This window comes from Sander lucioperca, chromosome 10 (assembly GCF_008315115.2).
Source record: "Sander lucioperca isolate FBNREF2018 chromosome 10, SLUC_FBN_1.2, whole genome shotgun sequence".
In the NCBI taxonomy this organism is placed as follows: domain Eukaryota; kingdom Metazoa; phylum Chordata; class Actinopteri; order Perciformes; family Percidae; genus Sander; species Sander lucioperca.
In genome coordinates this window covers 5,478,923-5,498,236 of record NC_050182.1, presented here as the reverse complement: position 1 = coordinate 5,498,236, position 19,314 = coordinate 5,478,923, and the positions used below count along the sequence as shown (strand labels likewise).

General features: G+C 43.2%; 2 protein-coding genes across 3 annotated transcripts in view; both read right to left on the bottom strand.

Annotated features, from left to right (window-relative positions):
• The window catches only part of LOC118496018 (CD209 antigen-like protein C), a 331,629-nt gene that overhangs the window by 108,568 nt on the left and 203,747 nt on the right, over positions 1–19,314 (bottom strand). The window lies entirely within an intron of this gene.
• LOC116064743 (CD209 antigen-like protein C) overlaps positions 13,374–19,314 on the bottom strand; it is a 98,966-nt gene continuing 93,025 nt past the window's right edge. Inside the window, exons 4-7 of one of the 2 annotated variants that reach the window (XM_031318985.2) lie at positions 14,727–14,849; positions 14,462–14,625; positions 14,199–14,311; positions 13,374–14,122 (exon numbers count right to left, since the gene is read on the bottom strand). In XM_031318985.2, coding sequence (XP_031174845.1) covers positions 13,996–14,122; positions 14,199–14,311; positions 14,462–14,625; positions 14,727–14,849 — 527 coding nt within the window. In that variant the 3' untranslated portion in view covers positions 13,374–13,995. The remainder of the gene's footprint in view (positions 14,123–14,198; positions 14,312–14,461; positions 14,626–14,726; positions 14,850–19,314) is intronic. The other variant, XM_036006036.1, reaches the window with a different exon arrangement.

The window sequence follows — 19,314 nt, the reverse complement described above, 5'->3', positions numbered from 1 at the left end:
GAGGTCATCAGCACACGGGGCAACAAGCTGACGTTAATCAACTGTTTAATTTTAAATGTTCAATGTGTTAACTTTTCCTGATTGCTTAGTTTCCGACCGTGATCAGAAAGCCAGGGAGCTGGTTACCTCCAGGGCCTCCCTGTTGTTCATACATACAAAAAGTCACACGTTTGTTCAAAAGATTTTGTTTAAACATTTTTTTTGAAATGTTTAAAAATAAAAAATTACATACACACGTTTTCTTAAATAAGAAATCCCATTGTATACAGATGATGCGGTAGCACATCACATACATGTTTTTGTCATTTTTCTCAATTTTTTTTAAATTCATGGTCTTTAAAACCTAATTAAATGACATTATACCTCATTTTGAGTTAAAAAAAGCAGAAATTATGCATTTTTTTGACTAATAGTTAAGATCAGAGGATGTTGTGTGAACAACAACTGTCAAACTTTAGTCTTGACACTGTTTGAAACCATTACATTTTTTTTTTTTTTTTTCAAATGCTATAAAATTGTAACCTGGCTCTGCCCTCCTACGTACTTCCGCTCAATTTTCATTTCCCTTCAGTACTACGTCTGGGTTTGTGGTATAGTCTTGGGTTTTCTCCAGCCAATCTTTACCGGTCCATTCAGCAACAGAGGAGTGGTTGAACGATGACGTTGAGGTCGTGCGCTAGAGTTGTAGTTCCGTAATGGCGGCGGAGAAAGATGCGAGTGAAGCCATTTGGTCTGTTGTGGCAACGCTGCCGAATATCCAGACGTTAAAGCCGAGCAAGAACAATCTTTCTTTGCTAGTTATGGACAGAAACACCAAAAGCAGGAGGAAGCGTGGGTTAATAGGATTGATACTGGGATGTCTACACAACTGTGTGAGTCGATTGACTTCAAAAAGTTTGCAGCTTTACTCAAACCAAAGTTGCCACCAAATAACCAAACTTTATTTTCACTGCCCAGTTTCGCCTCACTGCGATCGATGTGGTGAGCGTGCTGCGCACCGTCATAAAGTGCCTCACAGACATAACCAGGAACGTTGTCCTGCACCAGCTGGCAGTGAAAAGCCGCAAGATGGCCAGGATAATATCCTGCGAGGACCTGAAGTGGTGCCAGGAGGGGGCCAAACTGGGGGTCCCAAAGCTGCTTGGTAAGTGTGCATCCCTTTTTCGAAAATAGCCAAAATAGTCCATCTCCAACGGAAGCCTGCCATGCAAAGTGATGTCTTTGTGTGTGTTTATCTTCCCCTCCGTGTACTGAAATACTTTTTGTCTTCTCTCCCTCTCTTTGTGATCTCTGTAAGTATTAAAATCTTGACTTGTGTACTGTTGTCATCACTGCTTGTGAGTCTGTTTTTGTTATTGTTTCCTCTGAAAGAGTCTGTCTGTTTTCTGTGTCAGGGAACACAAGACAAGTCATTTGGGGCGGCCCAAATGTTCTTGGAGACTGAGTTTCGCTGGCTGGAGAGGTGGCTGCAGCTGCGGACGGCCAGCAAGCCACTGAACCAGCTGGTTTTTTTCATGGCTAAGAAGGGCCCATGCTAAAACTTCTTGCACCACCTGTAGGACGCGTGGGCGGAGATGGGCCTTAAAGGGTCCCCCAATTTCACCGACCTAAGGACCGCTGTGTCTGCTCATGTGAGTTCTCCTCAGTCACTCATCTGTTAATGCTGGATTTCATTAAAACTCTGCTGGCTGTAGCAATCTTTTCTCTTCTACTGTTTTAAGGCAAAGAACAACCTGTCTGCCGAGCAGCAGAAGATGGTGGCCACCTTTTGTGCCACAACACGGCCACAGCTGACTGCTTCTACGCCCTCAGCCTGAACGTGGCCCAGTCAAAGAGGATGAGGGATTTCCGCCAGGCCCTCACCTCCACTGTACCATCACCAGAGTCACCAGAAGCCTCCACCACCAGGAAGAGGTCCCGCAATCCTGATTCCTCCTCCAGTTCCGAGGACGAAACCCCTGTCCCCTACCAGGAGTCAGGGACCTCGGGACAGGAGGAGGAGAGGGAGTTTATAGCGAGGCTACAAAATGTAAGTAAAACTCTAAGATATGTACTTTAAAGACTCAGTCCATTTTATGTCTGTTACATCAGACCTCACTCTGTGTTTTGTGTTTGTTTTCCTCAACAGACACCAGAGAAGGCCCTCAGGACGAGCCAGTAAAGCTGACTGCGCTCGAGGCTCAACTCAACCTGTCTAAAAAGATTTCGGAAAGGGCGAGAAGGGCAGCGTATCGAGCAGTCATCGGACTCTAACATCTCTTGATCTGTGCAGGACTTCAGTGTGAGCGGACTATTTAGAGACGATGTGACCGGCAGGTAATGTTAACGGCTATCTGCTACTGTAGCAGAGCTGCAAGTAAACGCTGAACTGAGCTGTGTTTTCAGTGTTTAACATTGCTGCAGGTTTTCATGCATGACTGTTATTGGTGATTTACAGAGGTGGAAGACTTACTCAGATCATGTATTGCAGTAAAAGTAGAAAAAACTGTGTTGTAGAGTTACAAGTTACTTGTCAGTTACAAGTACAAAAGTATTATCAAAATATACTTAAAGTACCAAAAGTAAAAGTAAAATTATGCAGTGTAATATATCTTATTTAATTCGATTATATTATTATCCAGTAAATTGTATTAAATATGACTGATAATTTAAATAAAATGTTTTATTTAATTCAAGTAGCCTACTTGTACATCATTATTTTCTAGGGTTGAAAAATGTATACAGATTTTACATTTTCCCCTCCTACTTCTGTCGGAATGGGTACGAAGTTGGCATTGAATTTAATTTGAAATGTTATTAAAAAGGTCTTAAAAAGCCTTGAATTTAAGTTGGAGGATCCTGGGGGTACCCTGACACACACACACACACACACACACACACACACACACACACACACACACACACACACACACACACACACACACGTAAATAGTTGTTTTATTGTGTTTTATAGATTGGTTAAGATTCATTTTATACTATTAACATGTTCTATTTTAGTAAATGTTAAGATTAATTTTCTTTTAGTGTGTTTTCAAATGTTCAATATTGGTATGTGTTCCTTTTTTCTTAAAATGACAAAACTATAATACTGAACACACTTAACCTAAACATGAAGCTAGGAACACCAAATTGGTCAGGTTGACAATACCTGACCAATTTGGTGTTCCTAGCTAGGCCCACTTTTGAGTTTGAAAAGGTTCAAGGCAATTTGTAGCTTGAAACAATCTCCAAGTTCCAGAGTTAAAAAGACAGAAACAGCCAGAGAACTTGAGACAGAAACCAGCCAGGACCAGTCTTAACTGTTAAATGTATGAGGAGCACATGTGCAAATAAAAAGCATTACAAAATTCAGTCCAAGCTGCCTAAAAACTTTATTTTCAAGCTAACTTTTACCATACACCTGTCTGACTTTCCTTACTGCAGTAACTGAGTGTGCACTAGAGGTTCTGGGTGCAGGGTTAGGGCTAGCAAGCATCTACCATGGCATTTTTGAGGCAATTGAGGTATTTAGGGAACATTTGTAAATTTGTAATTCTAAACTGTTTGAGTCTGCGAATGCACATCAGTCAGCTGCCGCACCCTGATAGCTGCTGGTTCACTGTGTTTCTATAGGTTTGGGAGCAAGAAACTGCATGTAACTAGTCACTGAGGAAAAATGTAATTAATTTAGAGTTACTTATCAAATATTGGTGATTTACAATGGGGTTACATCTGAAAAATTCTTTTCAATTAAAAAGCTTATATGTAGCTTTATGTAGATATTGCATTTTATAAGTCTGACTATGTTGGTACTACTGTGAGGTTTAAACTGCCTGGTTTAAATTCACTGTTATTCAGCTGTATAGCCCAGTTATGAACATGTTAAGAATACTAATCAAAAAGTAATCAGTTTCAAATTTCACTACTTTGATAAAGTAATTAAAATGGTTACTTTTTAAACTGGGTAACTAGTTATCTGTAGTCTGTTTACATTTCAAACTAAACCAAACGTGGGCCATAAGAGAACTGCACATTTGGGCCACATTAGGGGGGCCTGTGGCTGAGTTTCGGGAGCCACACTCACCTGAGGTCAGCGCCGTCATTCAAGGCCAAATGTGAGCCATAAGAGAACTGCATATGTGGGCCACATTTGGGCCAAAGATAAATTGCTATCTGGGTAACGTTGTCAGTCTCAATCTATCAGTAGCAGTTAGGCTAACATTATGAAAGGGGCTAGCTGTATTAGCTAGAGTAGCCTACCAAAAGTTATTACCTGTTCATCAGTAGCTGTTGGTGCATCTGGAAAGACGGATGGAACCGCATTCGTTGTCAGTGACTTGTGGTCCTTTAACTTTGGGTTTTTCAAAGTCGTCTGGTCTAAAATGATCACTACACGTTTGCCACTTGAGTAGACTCTCCGCCTTGATGTCCAAGCCAGCAGCAAGAAGCCACAGTTGGTTCCTTTCTGGATCTCCCAATGGAAATTTGTGGAAACTTTGTGGTGCCCATCTGTTTGGTTTATTTTTACAATTTCTAAATGCACACTGAATCACCATGTTGCCTAGTCTAACTTGGAAATGAGGTCCTATGTATAAATTCTGAACCACCCCTTTAATACATACTATATACTGTGTACATATACTTATATTGTTTATATTCTATTTAGAGAATGTGTGACATGCACCAACAACACCAAAACAAATTCCTTGTATGTGTTAAAAATGTACTTGGCAATAAAGTTTTTCTGATTCTGATTAGGCCGGCAGTTGTGTCTTGTTTGTGCTCTGTGTATTTCTGTCTGTAGGCCTACTTGCGGTTTTCCACCTCCGATGTTGAGACCAGAGTCTCAAACAGGGCTCTGTCTATCAGACGGTCTGAGATCTACCGTATCAGCAGAGCAATCACGCAATGCACAGCAGACTATGGTGCAGGTAGATTATTTTCTGAAATATAGTGACTTTATTGTTGTAATAGACTATTATCACTTTATTTTTCTCAAAATGTCACGACTCCTCCAAATCTCAGAGAACACAGATGGGATTAGTTATATTTTGGATATGCACAAAGTTTTGAACATGAGCAGAATCACTAGCAGTTCTGTTGATTTTGTTATGCATTTACGTTACCTAGGTTTTAGTCTTGATACAATGTTCATGTTTATTTACATTTGTTGGGTTACCATAACTGAGACACTGGGATAGATTGATGACGTCTTTGTATCGAGAGTGTAGTGAGTGTAGAGGTTGAATAAATTTCCATAGATTTAAATATTTCTGGCTCTTTGACTTTTTCCACGTAGCTCGGTACAATATCATTGAGGTGAATAATTGTCATATGCACATTTAAGGAGGTTACTTCCCCAACAAAAGACGCAAAAGAGGAGGGAAGAGTAAATGATGCTAGGCTACATGTGTGCTGACTCAGATATAATTAGAAAAGTTAATCTACAGGAGAATAAATAGTTGAAAGCAATACAGAATGCCTGAGCCTTACTTCAAAATATTCCATTATATTTTTATATTTGAATTGTAATCTATGTTTCACTTTACATGAAGATATTTCCAGCATGAATTGATTCAGAAAAAGGTAGAAATAGGTGCATAAAAACTCACCAGAATGCAGGAAATGAAGTGTTTAATGCTCAAGATATTAAGGGGGAAGACCCCCAGACCCCCCCATCATAAGTCACTACACAAATCTGGAAACAAAACCCTGTCCTTTGGGTTGCCAGACCAGGTGTGATTACACCAAATGTTGGTGCCATCTAACTAACATCTACAAACTGGGCAGCTAAAATGAGCAAACACTGGCTATTAACAAGCTGGACAAGCCAATTGATACATAACAATATGTGGCAGAATATTTTTTCGATGCAATAAAATATGAAATTGCTTCTAGATAGAAAGATAACATTCAACCATCAGCTGTACAAGTAAATATTGAAACCTCTCTGGAACATTCTGTTGAGAACAAGTGATGCAGCGCTCTCTGTTGGCCAATCAGGAGCATCAATATAAAGTGTCACATAGAAACACACTGAGGCCAGATCTGCTTCTGTCTCATCTTTGATTGAACATGTTACATAAACTGACATTTTCAATAGAAAGAGAAAATCAACATGCGGCAAAAACTTTATTCAATGTAATGGACCAAAATATTAATTAGCTTCTAGCATTGCATCTCTAACAAAGAACAAAAAATCTAATTTAAAGTTATTGATAATTAACAGTTTAGTGCCCCTTCAGGCCAGTCACTGTATTTTCCTAAATGCTGGTGTCAGTAGACAGACACACCATACCTCTATAATCCAATATCTAACTGCATTTATACATTTAATATGAGTGACAGACAAAAACAGCTTTGAAACATTGTGAAGTAGAAGTCTTCATAGTTTGGTATTTATAAGCCAGTTGATATCATGCAGACTTTGACTCCAGTGTTTAAACAGATAAAGCCTTCATTTTGCAGATCCATCTTTGTTTCTCAGCACAGCTCACTGATCTCCATCCTACCTCCTCCTGTGGATTTCTGTTCATCCTGAACAAATGTTTAAAGTCCTGCTGCAGTCCTGTATGAGGGGTATGTGAAGGGGAAGTAAAGGGGGTGCACAGTGTCTATTTTGGTATGACCACAGGGGGAACAAAGTCAGAAATGTAAATTCTAGTGGCCTGAGAGTGATACGGTGATGTTTCCTCACTGAGAACATTAGTGTAATTTCATTTTACAACAGTACCACATTTTACAGAACACACATATCTACAGGAAATATGTAGTTTTTTAGGGTACAAGGCTTATTCAAGTCACAACAGCATACACTGTAAGGGACTGTTCGTTTTTTATTTAAGGGGCTACCGGAAGAGTTTTGGGATCTTTAGTCAAAATAGACTTGACCCTCCCTTCGCCAGCAATCCATTTTTCTATGACCCTCCAAAATGATTGGGAAAAGAGGCATGACCCTCCCCAACAATTTATTGCTGCCTTCTGTTCTGTGATACTGCTCTCCAGTCGCAACGTTACACCAGAAACTTCAACAAAACACATGCATAGTAGCTCAAAACCAAACTGTACCGTTTCAGTATTGACGTCCTCGATGTATGTATATAAAGTTCACATGTTTTACTGCTGGATTCACCACATGATTAAGCTGCAATACAGACTTACATAGAGATTCCTGATGAATGATGCAGTGAAGGAAAATAACATCCTGGTCAGGGTTTTCCTCTTTCACTTTATCCTGGATTCTTTTCAGCAGCCCAACCTGTTTTCCAGTTAAATATGTCGATCCATCCGTGGTGACATTGGCAAGTTTACTCCAAGGTAGCTTCATTCTCTCGATGACAGCAGACACCGTGTCATATAATCTCCCCACGTCTTTCCTTTCAGGGACTCTATGGTTAAAAGCTCCTCCGTTATCTCAAAACCTTCGTTAATCCCTCGAATAAAAATTAGGAGCTGAGCAGTGTCTTTTACGTCGTTACTTTCATCCAGTGCTAATAAATATAACGTAAAGGACTCTGCCTTTTTGTTTAACTCGCTGCCAATACCTTCATTAATTAGTTCCACACGGCGAGTCACTGTCCTTCATGATAAACTTCATCTTTTCAAACGTGCCTTTGCTCTCCAGACATAAGAGACCTGCAGTCTCTATCATGCAGTCCTTCAAAAACTCGCCTTCTGAGAAAGGCTTACTAGCCTTTGCTAATTTAAATGCTAGCAGAAAACTTGCCTTGGTACTGGACTCTTGAATCACAGTTTGTCTGTGAAAAAAATGTTGCTGAGTCTGTAAATTAGCCATCAACTTCTCAGCAGTTGCTGCCCGTTCTTGCGTTGACTGCTTGCTAGCATAGTTAGCATGCTTCGTTGCAAAGTGACGGCTGATGTTGTATTCTTTAAAAACTGCAACAGTTTCCTGGCATATCAGACATACAGCCGTTGATCGGACATCAATGAAAAAAATATTTAGCTGTCCACTCCTTCTTAAACACTCAGCACTCACTATCCACTTTTCTTTTCTTTGGTCTGCTCATTTTTAGAGAAGGGCTCAATGTGCAATGTGAAAAAGTGAAGTTGAGGGTAATGCAGCATTCACGTGCGTTTGGAAACATTGGAGAAACAAGTTCCACGGCAATTGCAGGGAAGTCAAAATGAATGTGACTTAATAATAATTACATATAATAATATAGTTTGAACAAGTTAGGCGGGCCAGATTAAAAAGCCTAACGCCGTACATGGCCCGTGGGCCGTAGTTTGCCCATGTCTGAGTCAGACCCATCTGCTAGCCATGGGGGCCGAGACTGAGAGCTACATGGAAAAATATGCACCAAACAAGCCACTTTGAAATGTTGCTGTTTTCATGAATACAAAAGTTGGCCCTTTAAAGTAGGCACCACCAAATAAAGTAATCAATATAACGTTTACACATTCCTCTTACAATTTTTACCCTTTGTACACGTGACAGATTTTAACTTTTTAACACAATTATATGAATTTTATCAATGAACTATGAAGGTGGTGAGGTTTTAAACACACATATTTTAAATCTTCATTACTATTTTTAACATTTTTGATAAATAAATCTCATGTTTAACAATATTAAATGTGTGAAATGTACCTGGAGGGGCTGCCACTTTATCCACAGTCCAGGCTGGAGCATTAACATAGTCATCTTCTTCTCCGATTTCCTCTAAAAGATTAACATCAAACACAAATGTAGACAACATTGTGGTACATAAATACATATAGTAGTTTTATATACAGACACATAAACATGATAAGTACCAATTTCCTCCTGTGGATTTCTGTTCATCCTGAACAAATGTTTAAAGTCCTGCTGCAGTCCTGTATGAGAGCTGTTAGGAGGCCGTCTGGTCTGCTGTGATGCTCTTTACTGGACTTCTGCTTTGAGGTTGTGAATGTCGTTTTTTCAATTCTGCAGTTTATATTAAACATTTTGTTGTGAAGGGGAAGTGTAATGTTGGGCAATACTGTCTGCAGTGTCTCTTATACGACCACAGGGAGAACAACGTCAAACAATTACAGACTCTAGTGGCATAAAATGACAATATTATTACACAAATATTGTCAGCATCAGAATATTGATTATATCATGGTTGTAAATTTTACTATTTCAAAAGCGTTTCCTGCCATTGTGTTGTCATACTTTAAAAGCATCATGAAAAATAATAATGCAACACACTGTTGCACAAAAGAGAGATACTTAAAGTTGTATTCTATTATTATATATCTCAACAGCAGATAAGAAGCATTCATGAGAGCCTGTATGTTTAAAGGCTGTAAAGGAAATTATAAAGTTTACAGTGTACTAATTTATATTTCTCAGAAAAGTGTGTTTTTTAGTTCTGGTTTGAAGTTGTGAAATAGTTGTTGTTTGGTTAGCAGCTAATGTCTCAAGTCTTCTCCTTTAATGGTGTTAACCCACACTGTGTGTCTGCAGCATCTTCCCACGCTGCTGCCGCCAACCTTTCATCAACAGACAGTAACTTTCATCATAATCAAATAGAGTCAATCATTTCTTTCTGCTGAGACTAAAGACCCATCTGACAAACATTCATTTCTACTTTTTGGTCAAACCGTGATCAATAACGTGGTCGTGGTGTGTGTTGTTTTTTTGACCAAACATGGTGAGAATAAATATCTCCATTAAGACGAGCAGCATTGATGGACACAGTGATGTATTGATGAGCTCTTAAACATTCAAACTTTCAACACAGCTAATTAGCACATATTCTTCAGCAATAATGATGAATGAACAAATCAATAATAGTTCACACAGAAGTTCATTGTTCATCATACTGAGAACAAACGTCCATCTCTCCTCCCCTGTACCTGCTTATGTCTGTTTACAGGAGCATCCAATAAAAAACAACAACATGTGACAGATTTTTCATTCAGTGTTGGCTGTTGGCTTATCTGTGGCAACAATATCAAATGTTACGTATACGTGCAGTTTAGTGTCACAAATTCCCCATACAATGTCCTTAATTAATTATGAACCTGGTAAACCACCTGTGCTGTTTATCAGGTGTTTTATAGTAAGTAATCAATGTTGTTGCAAATGTGCATTATTTACAAGTGAATAAATGGCAGGGCGACCCCGTTCTTCGGAAACGATTGTGGCAAATTGCGAGGTCCTCAATGACGATCAAATTAAGGTGGAGGAGCGGAATTTAACGAGGCTAATTCCCGAACTCGCCACACCAACAGCGACTTTGGAGTGGCTGGCGAGACGTTGCCTAATCGTGAATGCGATGGAGTAATACACACAGTTGTCACAATTTACAGTGTAGCCTAAAGAAATCATGATAGGCCTACTACTTGCCTAACCCCCACCCCTCAAAACTCGTTTTATAAACACTAGGCTACGGCGCTTTTCCGGCCGCGCACCCCGACCCAGTCACAAACGGCTCTGCTCACCCGGACCCAATCGAGGGCCCGTCTGGGAGAGATTCTGCCTTAGAGGTGTTCAGTCATAATCCCGCAGACTGTACCTTTATGGTAGCTTTGGGACACGCACATTTTGGAACATAATAAACTAACCTGTCTCAAATAAGACCCTCATCATTTGTGACACTCACATTTTGCAAAATAATTTGTGACACTAAACTGCACGTATACCAAATGTCACATAGAAACAGGAAATGAAAGCATTGCATCTCTAAGAAAGAAAAAATAAAAGCTAATTTCAAGTTATTCATAATTAATAATAAATAAACAGTTTAGTGCCCCTTCAGGCCAGTCATTGTATTTTCCTAAATGCTGGTGTCAGTTAGACACACTATACCTCTACTATATACAATGAGCCAGTTGATATTATCATGCTTTTGTGATTAAAGTGTTTAGGAATGTGTCTCTTACCTTTCAGTCAGATCACTTCCATCTCCCACCTTCAGCTCTCAGGCCAAACCAGTATCCATCAGTTCGACTCTATACACGATGTGATTGGCCTGACTAGAGCTTGGCTTTTCCAGCTCGCAAGCCAACGGAGAGTGCCTAGACCCCCCTGGCTGCAAATTACATTTTCTGCCACTAGGGTGCGTCTAGATTTCTAGGCTAGTATAGAGGATCTTTGGTCATATCTAACTGTTCTGCCCTCGGGTGAGTCCTCTTCACTATATAGGATCTTTGTTTCATCTGCAATGATGGACTAGCCTTCTATTGGTTGACAATACCTAAACAAGGTTTTGATTGGCCAGAATGGTTTCACAGAGCATCGTGGGAAACATGAAATGGCAGTTAGCATTAAAGGTAGCGGCGATAAATGACCAAAACTTAATAAATGATGGACATAAAGTGTATCAATCTTGGATGTAACAGTTTGAACTTATTGCACAAAGACCCCAAAAAACTCTGGATTTCCATGCTGGATAAAAAACCTTCTGTAAGGGCTACGAAGACACCAAAGACATCAACGGAACGTGTTTAGTTGCAGAAAACGCAATGTTTCTACTAATTATGGCTATAGAATGATTAAGTCATGAATCAGAGATGCCGTTTTTTGTCGTATACGACAAGCTCGGGCTCAGATGTATTTTCTGTAGGTCTTCACTGTGAGTCTGTAAATTACAGATTGTTTATTCAAGTGTAGTGTTTAAATATCTGATAACTGTCTCTGTTGTCAGAAAGAGCCTTCTTCACTGCTCTGCCTGGTTGTAGCCCTATCCCACTGCATGCAGAGGGAATTTGAAAGACAACTGTTTATCCCGCCCCTCGGATTGAGCTCTGTCAGTGGTGAGTTCACAGAACCAACATCTTGATGTGGGTCTGGATGTCAGGCTACCTCTATACCAAACCATTCTAAAGAGAAAAATGGCATTAATGTTTTGAGGATTGGCATAAGTCTGGGCCTTTTTTGAAGAAATGTAAATAGTTTGTCCACTATGTAAGTTATAATCTTCAATATAATGTTCATTTTTTCACTGTTTGCCTCCCAAGAGATAGGATAACTGTTTTAGACAACAGAAATGCTTGTGTAGCATTGCTTTGTGTGTGATATCAATACATGTCTGTGAGATTCAATTTCTGTTATGGTCCCATAACTTTTTTTTACATTTAAGTGACTTCTCTGCAGCAAAAATATTCTAACAGCCCAGTTTGTCCTGAAAAAAAATGTTTACAGATTGACTGCACAGCAGGGTTGATGTTTTACAAGCTTTATTAGAAAATAAAACCAGGCGGACCATAAGTTGTCAAAAATACCTCAGGGCTCAGTTGTGTCATCAAAACTCCCACAGTTTTCTCATTACCTTTTCCTCTTCATTATGTTCAACAACCAAATCTGAACTCTTTCCTCTGCAGTCTTCTCAGCTTCTTCCCAGGTTTTCTGATGAGGAGGATCAGCGTCATGAATCTCACAGCAGTTAGACTGGCTGAGTCTCCAGTCCTCCTGACAAGCTTTACACTGTCTCTCTGACCACGTTCGTCAAGTCTGAAACAAGTCCAAGACCTGAAGTAGTCGAGACTGAGTCCAACTGAGAGACAGTCAAGACTGAGACAGAAAAAAAAGAATCCTCTTCAAGACCACTTCCTTACCTGTTCATAATGATGTGACGCGAGAGAGCCTTTATCTTCTATTTTAAGATGTTAAATGTGTGAAATGTACCTGGAGGGGCTGCCACTTTATCCACAGTACATACTGGAGCATTAACATAGTCAGCTTCTTCCTCCATTTCTTCTGAAAGATCAACATCACACACAAATATAGACAATATACTGGCATACATGTTTGATATTGTCTCAATATTATATACATTAGCCAAAATAAAATCCCCCTTTTTAAAATATACTATTTGCTTTTTCCCAAATAAGTCTTTGATAAATAAGCAGCTTCTTCTTTAGTTGACTGACACAAATACATTAAATCTCATCATTCCCAATATGTTCAGTAGAGTGAAAAGAATCATAATGCAAAAGATGCAATATGAAATGAATTGGGACATTTTAAAACCCGTTGGTGCTGTTGTCAAGCATCAGAAGCATCTAACATTACAAAACACACAAAGAATGGAGACAACATCCTGTTACATATAAAGACACATTAGATAATGTTTTACATGCACACACATAAACATTAGAATATTTTAAAGTACCAATTTCCTCCTGTGGTTTTCTGTTCATCCTGAACAAATGTTTAAAGTCCTGCTGCAGTCCTGTATGAGAGCTGTTAGGAGGCCGTCTGCTCCACTGTGATGCTCTGATTTGAGGTTGTGCCCTATTTTATTCAATTCATGGTTGTGATTGTCATTTTTTCTTTCAATCTGCTTGTCTCACACATCCTGTTCAATAGGCTCCAACTTCCTGAATTATGTTGTTTGTTCTACATTAGTGAAAATAGTTTCAATCAGCGTTATGTAAGAAAAAGACAAAAACAACAACAATGTGTCACAACGTTTTTATTCAATGTAATAAAACATGAATTTGCTTCTAGATAGATAAATAGAAAACATTTTACACTTTAATATTCCTAACATGCTGAAGAAAAAAGCTCTGAGGACATTCTGTTGAGAACAAGTGATGCAGTGCCCCCATTTTGGCCAATGAGTAGCAACAATATATGTTAATGATACATAGGAAACAGGAGACTGAGCAGTCTGTCTGTCCCTGTCATCAATCTGCTGATATACAAATTATAATCATCACATCTCTAACAAAGCAGAACAAAAGCTCATTCAACAGGTATCAATGATAACAGTGCCCCTTCAGTCTAGTCACTGTATGTTTCACAGACTTACATTAGCATACCTATATAATCAAATATCTAAATGTATTCAAATCTAAGTGTCTGTTTTTATTCTGAGACACACAAACGGCTTTACAAAATAATTCACTGTAAATATTGAATTTGTTTTTTTTTAATAAAAAATAAAACCCCTGTTCCTTTTTATTAGAAAAACAAACAAAAAAAAAACATTTAAATTGTGAAGTAGAAGACTTTACAGTTTGATATTTATAAGCCAGTTGATATTATCATGCAGAGTCTGACTGCAGTGTTTAAAGAGATCAATCCTTCATTTCGCAGATCCATTGTTTTTTCTCAGTACAGTTCACTGATCTCCATCCTACGTTCTGGACAGACATTCCACACTGACCATCAGTAGCAGTAGGAGGAGGTTGTGGTGTCCAGTAGCTGAGGGAAGAACATGATGTTTAGATCAAGGCTGATAGATTTTATGATTCAGAGTGTTTAGGAATGTGTCTCTTACCTTTCAGTCAGATTACTTCCATCAATCCACTTCCATCTCCCACCTTCAGCTCTCAGGCCAAACCAGTATCCATTAGTTCCTGAACTACCCACGCTGTATTTATTGAGAGCAGTCTGAAGAGAGAAACAGTTATCAGATATTTAAACACTGTACTTAAATAAACACAATATGATTTTATTTAGAGACTCAGTGTGTTCAGACCAACAATAATACATTTCAATGTAATAATTGTGTCATAAAAATGTCCACAGTTTTCTCATTACCTGTTCGTCTTGACTATGTACAACAGCCAAATCTGAACTCTTTCCTCTGCAGTCTTGTTGAGCTTCTTCCCAGGTTTTCTGATTAGGAGGTTCAGCGTTATTATACGCATAGCAGTTAGACTCTGTGCGTTTCCAGCCATTCTGACAAGGTTTACACTGTCTCACTGAAACAACAGAGACCAACCAATAAACAACATTACTGCAATATGATATTAATATTATTATTGATTATTTTTCAACCTAATTAATGGGATCTGAACATTACCTTTATTACAGTTTGTCTTCAAGTTGTTCAACTCTTCTGTTACGTTGTTCCTCTGTGTCTCCAGCTCCTGGTTTCGTGTTGCCAGGTTCTGGTTTACTGCAGTCAGGTTTGTGATCTTGCTTTCTAAGACAGTATAGTTTTGTGTCAGGTTGCTCAACTGGACTGTCAGATTGTTGTTGACCCTCCTCAAGTGTTTATTGAATAAGATGAGATTGTTGTTGAGGTTTGTCAGGTTATTGTCAGGGTTTTGGTATTTGGTTTCCTGTTTTATTTTGTAGTCTGTCTTGTCTGTCTTGTCTTGTCTAATTTACTTCCTGTTTTCTGTTTTCCCGCCTGTTTGATTGTTCTGCCCCGCCCTGATGTGTTCCACCTGTTTGTATCACCTGTCCGTTGTTAGTGTTCATTACCTGATGTATTTAGTTCCTGTGCTGTTCTTTGTCTGGTGTCGGATCATTGTTTGATGTTGCGTGTTTTGTGTCTGGTGTTGTTTCTGTCAGCACGTCATAGCCTGTTCAGTTTTATCTGCCTGCTCCATTTTTTGGACCGCCTTTGGTTTGTTCAGCTTTTTGTGTTTAATAAATCCTCGTGCTCATTACTTCTCGCCTGCTCTCTGCATTTGGGTCCACCATCCTCGCTAACCATGACAGAATGATCCGACCAACTATGGACCCAGCAGAATTCAAACTACTGTTGATCGAGTTTTACCGCTCCCTTCATGAAGAGGACCCCGCCTTCGCTAGGCACCTTATGGAGGTGCGTTGGCAGGCCACAGCACGGGAGTTTCGCCTCCCCGTCTCCATGCCTGTGTTTTGTCCTGAGCCTCAGCAGACCTGTGTTTCTGAGCTTAAGCTGACCTGTGTTCCTGAGCCTGAGCTGGCCTGTGTTTCTGAGCCTGAGCTAACCTGTGGACCTGAGCCTGCGCTAACCTGTGTACCTGAGCGTAAGCTGACCTGTGTACCTGAGCCTGAGCTGACCTGTGTACCTGAGCCTGAGCTGACCGGTGTTTCTGAGCCTGAGCTGACCGGTGTTTCTGAGGCTGAACTCACGTGCAACCCTTCTGTTCCCGAGCTGACGTGCAACCCTTCTGTTCCCGGGCTGGCGTGCAGCTCTCCTGACCCTGGGTTGACGTGCAGCTCTCCTGATCCCGGGCGGACTAGCAGCTCTCCTGACTCCGAGCTGGCGTGCAGCTCTCCTGACTCCGAGCTGGCGTGCAGCTCTCCTGACTCCGAGCTGGCGTGCAGCTCTCCTGACTCCGGGCTGACGGGCAGCTCTCCTGACTCCGAGCTGGCGTGCAGCTCTCCTGACTCCGAGCTGGCGTGCAGCTCTCCTGACTCTGAGCTGGCGTGCAGCTTTCCTGACTCCAGGCTAGCTAGCTACTTCCCTGAACCCCGGCTAACAAGCAACTTCCCTGAGCCACAGCTAGCTAGCAACTCCCCTCTTTCCCTGCTAGCTAGCAGCTCTCCTGACTCCAGGCTAGCTAGCAACTTCCCTGAACCCCGGCTAGCTAGCAACTTCCCTGAGCCCCAGCTAGCTAGCAACCTTCCTGAGCCACAGCTAGCTAGCAACTCCCCTCATTCCCTGCTAGCTAGCATCTCTCCTGACTCTGGGCTAGCTAGCAACTTTCCTGATTCCTGGCTAGCTAGCAACTTCCCTGAACCCCGGCTAGCTAGCAACTCCCCTTATTCCCTGCTAGCTAGCAGCTCTCCTGACTCCAGGCTAGCTAGCAACTTCCCTGACTCCTGGCTCGCTAGCAACATCCCTGAACTCCGGCTAGCTAGCAACTTTCCTGATTCCTGGCTAGCTAGCAACCTCCCTGATCCCCGGCTAGCTAGTAGCCTTCCTGAGCCCCAGCTAGCTAGCAGCCTTCCTGAGCCCCGGCTGGCTAGCAGCCTCTCTGAACCCCGGCTAGCTAGTAGCCTTCCTGAGCCCAGGCTAGTTAGCAACCCCCCTGAGTCCAGGCTAGCTAGCACTCTCCCAGATCCCAGACTGGCTAGCAGCCCCCCTGAATTTAGGATGGCTAGCAGCCTTCCTAGTGTCCCCGAGCTTCCTAGCGTTCCCGAGAGTTTCCTAGAGTTTCCTAGTGTCCCCGAGTTTCCTAGTGTCCCCGAGTTTCCTAGAGTTCCCGAGTTTCCTAGTGTCCCTAGGCGGTCCGTTATCCTTGATCCCTGGCTGACTAGCAGCTTTCCAGAATCCCGGCTGGCTAGCAGCCGCCCCAAGCTTCGGCTGGCTAGCAGCTTCTCCGAACCCCGGCTGGCTAGCAGCCTCTTAGATCCCCAGCTGGTTAGCAGCATCCCTGATCCCTGGCTGGCTAGCAGCTTCCCTGAACCCCGACTGGCTAGCAGCCTTTTTGATCCCCAGCTGGTTAGCAGCACCCCTGATTCCCGGCTGGCTAGCAGCTTCCCTGAGTCCCGGCTGGCTAGCAGCCGCCCTGAGCTTCGGCTGGCTAGCAGCATCTCTGAACTCCGGCTGGCTAGCAGCCTCTTAGATCCCCAGCTGGTTCGCAGCATCCCTAATTCCCGGCTGGCTAGCAGCCTCATAGATCCCCTGCTGGTTAGCAGCCTCCCAGAATCTCCGCTGACGTGCAGCCTCCCAGAATCTCCGCTGACGTGCAGCCTCCCAGAATCTCCGCTGACGTGCAGCCTCCCAGAATCTCCGCTGACGTGCAGCCTCCCAGAATCTCCGCTGACGTGCAGCCTCTCAGAATCTCCGCTGACGTGCAGCCTCTCAGAATCTCCGCTGACGTGCAGCCTCTCAGAATCTCCGCTGACGTGCAGCCTTCTAGAACCTCCGCTGACGTGCAGCCGCCCAGAACCGCCGCTGACGTGCAGTCGTCCAGAGTCTACGTCGTCGACAGACCTCCCAGAGTCTACGTCGTCGACAGACCTCCCAGAGTCTACGTCGTCGACAGCTCTCCCAGAGTCTACGTCTACGGGCAAGCCAGAGGCCTTGCCGGTCTCCGGCGCCCCAGAGACTGCCCCTGAGACTTTGCCGGTCCCCGGCACCCCTGTGACCTTCCCTGAGACCGCCCTTGAGACCACCCCTAGGACTTTGCCTTCGTTCTGCCCCCCTGAGACTTTGCCCGTGGTGGTCAGGCCCACTCCTGCCGCTCGTGTCCTGTCGGCGGTCAGGCCCACTCCTGCCCCTTGTGTCCTGTCGGCGGTCAGGCCCACTCCTGCCCCTTGTGTCCTGTCGGCGGTCAGGCCCACTCCTGTCCCTTGTGTCCTGTCGGCGGTCAGGCCCACTCCTGTCCCTCGTGCCCTGTCGGCGGTCAGGCCCACTCCTGCCCCTCGTGCCCTGTTGGCACCCCAGTCAACCTCTGCCCCGGTTGCCTGGCCGCCAGACTCCAGTCCAGCTGACCCGCCGCCAGACTCCAGTCCAGCTGACCCGCCGCCAGACTCCAGTCCAGCTGACCCGCCGCCAGACTCCAGTCCAGCTGACCCGCCGCCTGACTCCGGCCCAGCTGCCCCTTCACCTGCGCAGCCTCCCAAGGGGCTCCGCCTCGGCCGACCTGCAAGGCCCCCGGAGGGGCGCTGCCCTCGACGTCCTGCCTGGCCGCCTGAGTGCCCTCGACGTCCAGTACGGCCACCTGAAAGATTCTGCCTTCGTCGCCGGTGGCCAGAAGGTTTCTGCCTCCGTCGCAGGCCGCCAGAGGGATTCTGCCTTCGTCGCCGATGGCCAGAGGGATTCTGCCTTCGTCGCAGGCCGCCTGAAGGTTTCTGCCTTCGTAGTGACTCTCTGTCCCCTGTTGCCGAGGCCTCTCTGCCCCCTGTTGCCGAGGCCTCTCTGTTTCCTGTGCCCCAGTGACTCTCTGTTTCCTGTGCCCCAGTGACTCTCTGTCCCCTGTTGCCGAGGCCTCTCTGTCCCTGTCCCGGGGCCATCCTGTTCCCTGTCCCGAGTGGCCCCTTCTGTGCCCTGTCCCGAGTGGCCTCTCCATTCCCTAGCCCCGCTTGACTGGTTTGTTAACCTGTTTGGCCCTCCTCCGGTCCCCCTCCGCCCTCCCTGGGTTGTCTTTTGTTCTGTTTTTGGGACATCTGGGATCTGTCCCTTGGGGGGGGGTACTGTCAGGGTTTTGGTATTTGGTTTCCTGTTTTATTTTGTAGTCTGTCTTGTCTGTCTTGTCTTGTCTAATTTACTTCCTGTTTTCTGTTTTCCCGCCTGTTTGATTGTTCTGCCCCGCCCTGATGTGTTCCACCTGTTTGTATCACCTGTCCGTTGTTAGTGTTCATTACCTGATGTATTTAGTTCCTGTGCTGTTCTTTGTCTGGTGTCGGATCATTGTTTGATGTTGCGTGTTTTGTGTCTGGTGTTGTTTCTGTCAGCACGTCATAGCCTGTTCAGTTTTATCTGCCTGCTCCATTTTTGGACCGCCTTTGGTTTGTTCGGCTTTTTGTGTTTAATAAATCCTCGTGCTCATTACTCCTCGCCTGCTCTCTGCATTTGGGTCCACCAGTCTCTCTCTGCACGTGACAGTTATGATTGGCAGCCATCAGGTCACTTTCATTACTTAATGTAGCAACTGCAAATTGAAAATTAACTTCTTAATCATAGTGATAATGCAATTTTTGGATTTGTAATTTCTCCACTTTTT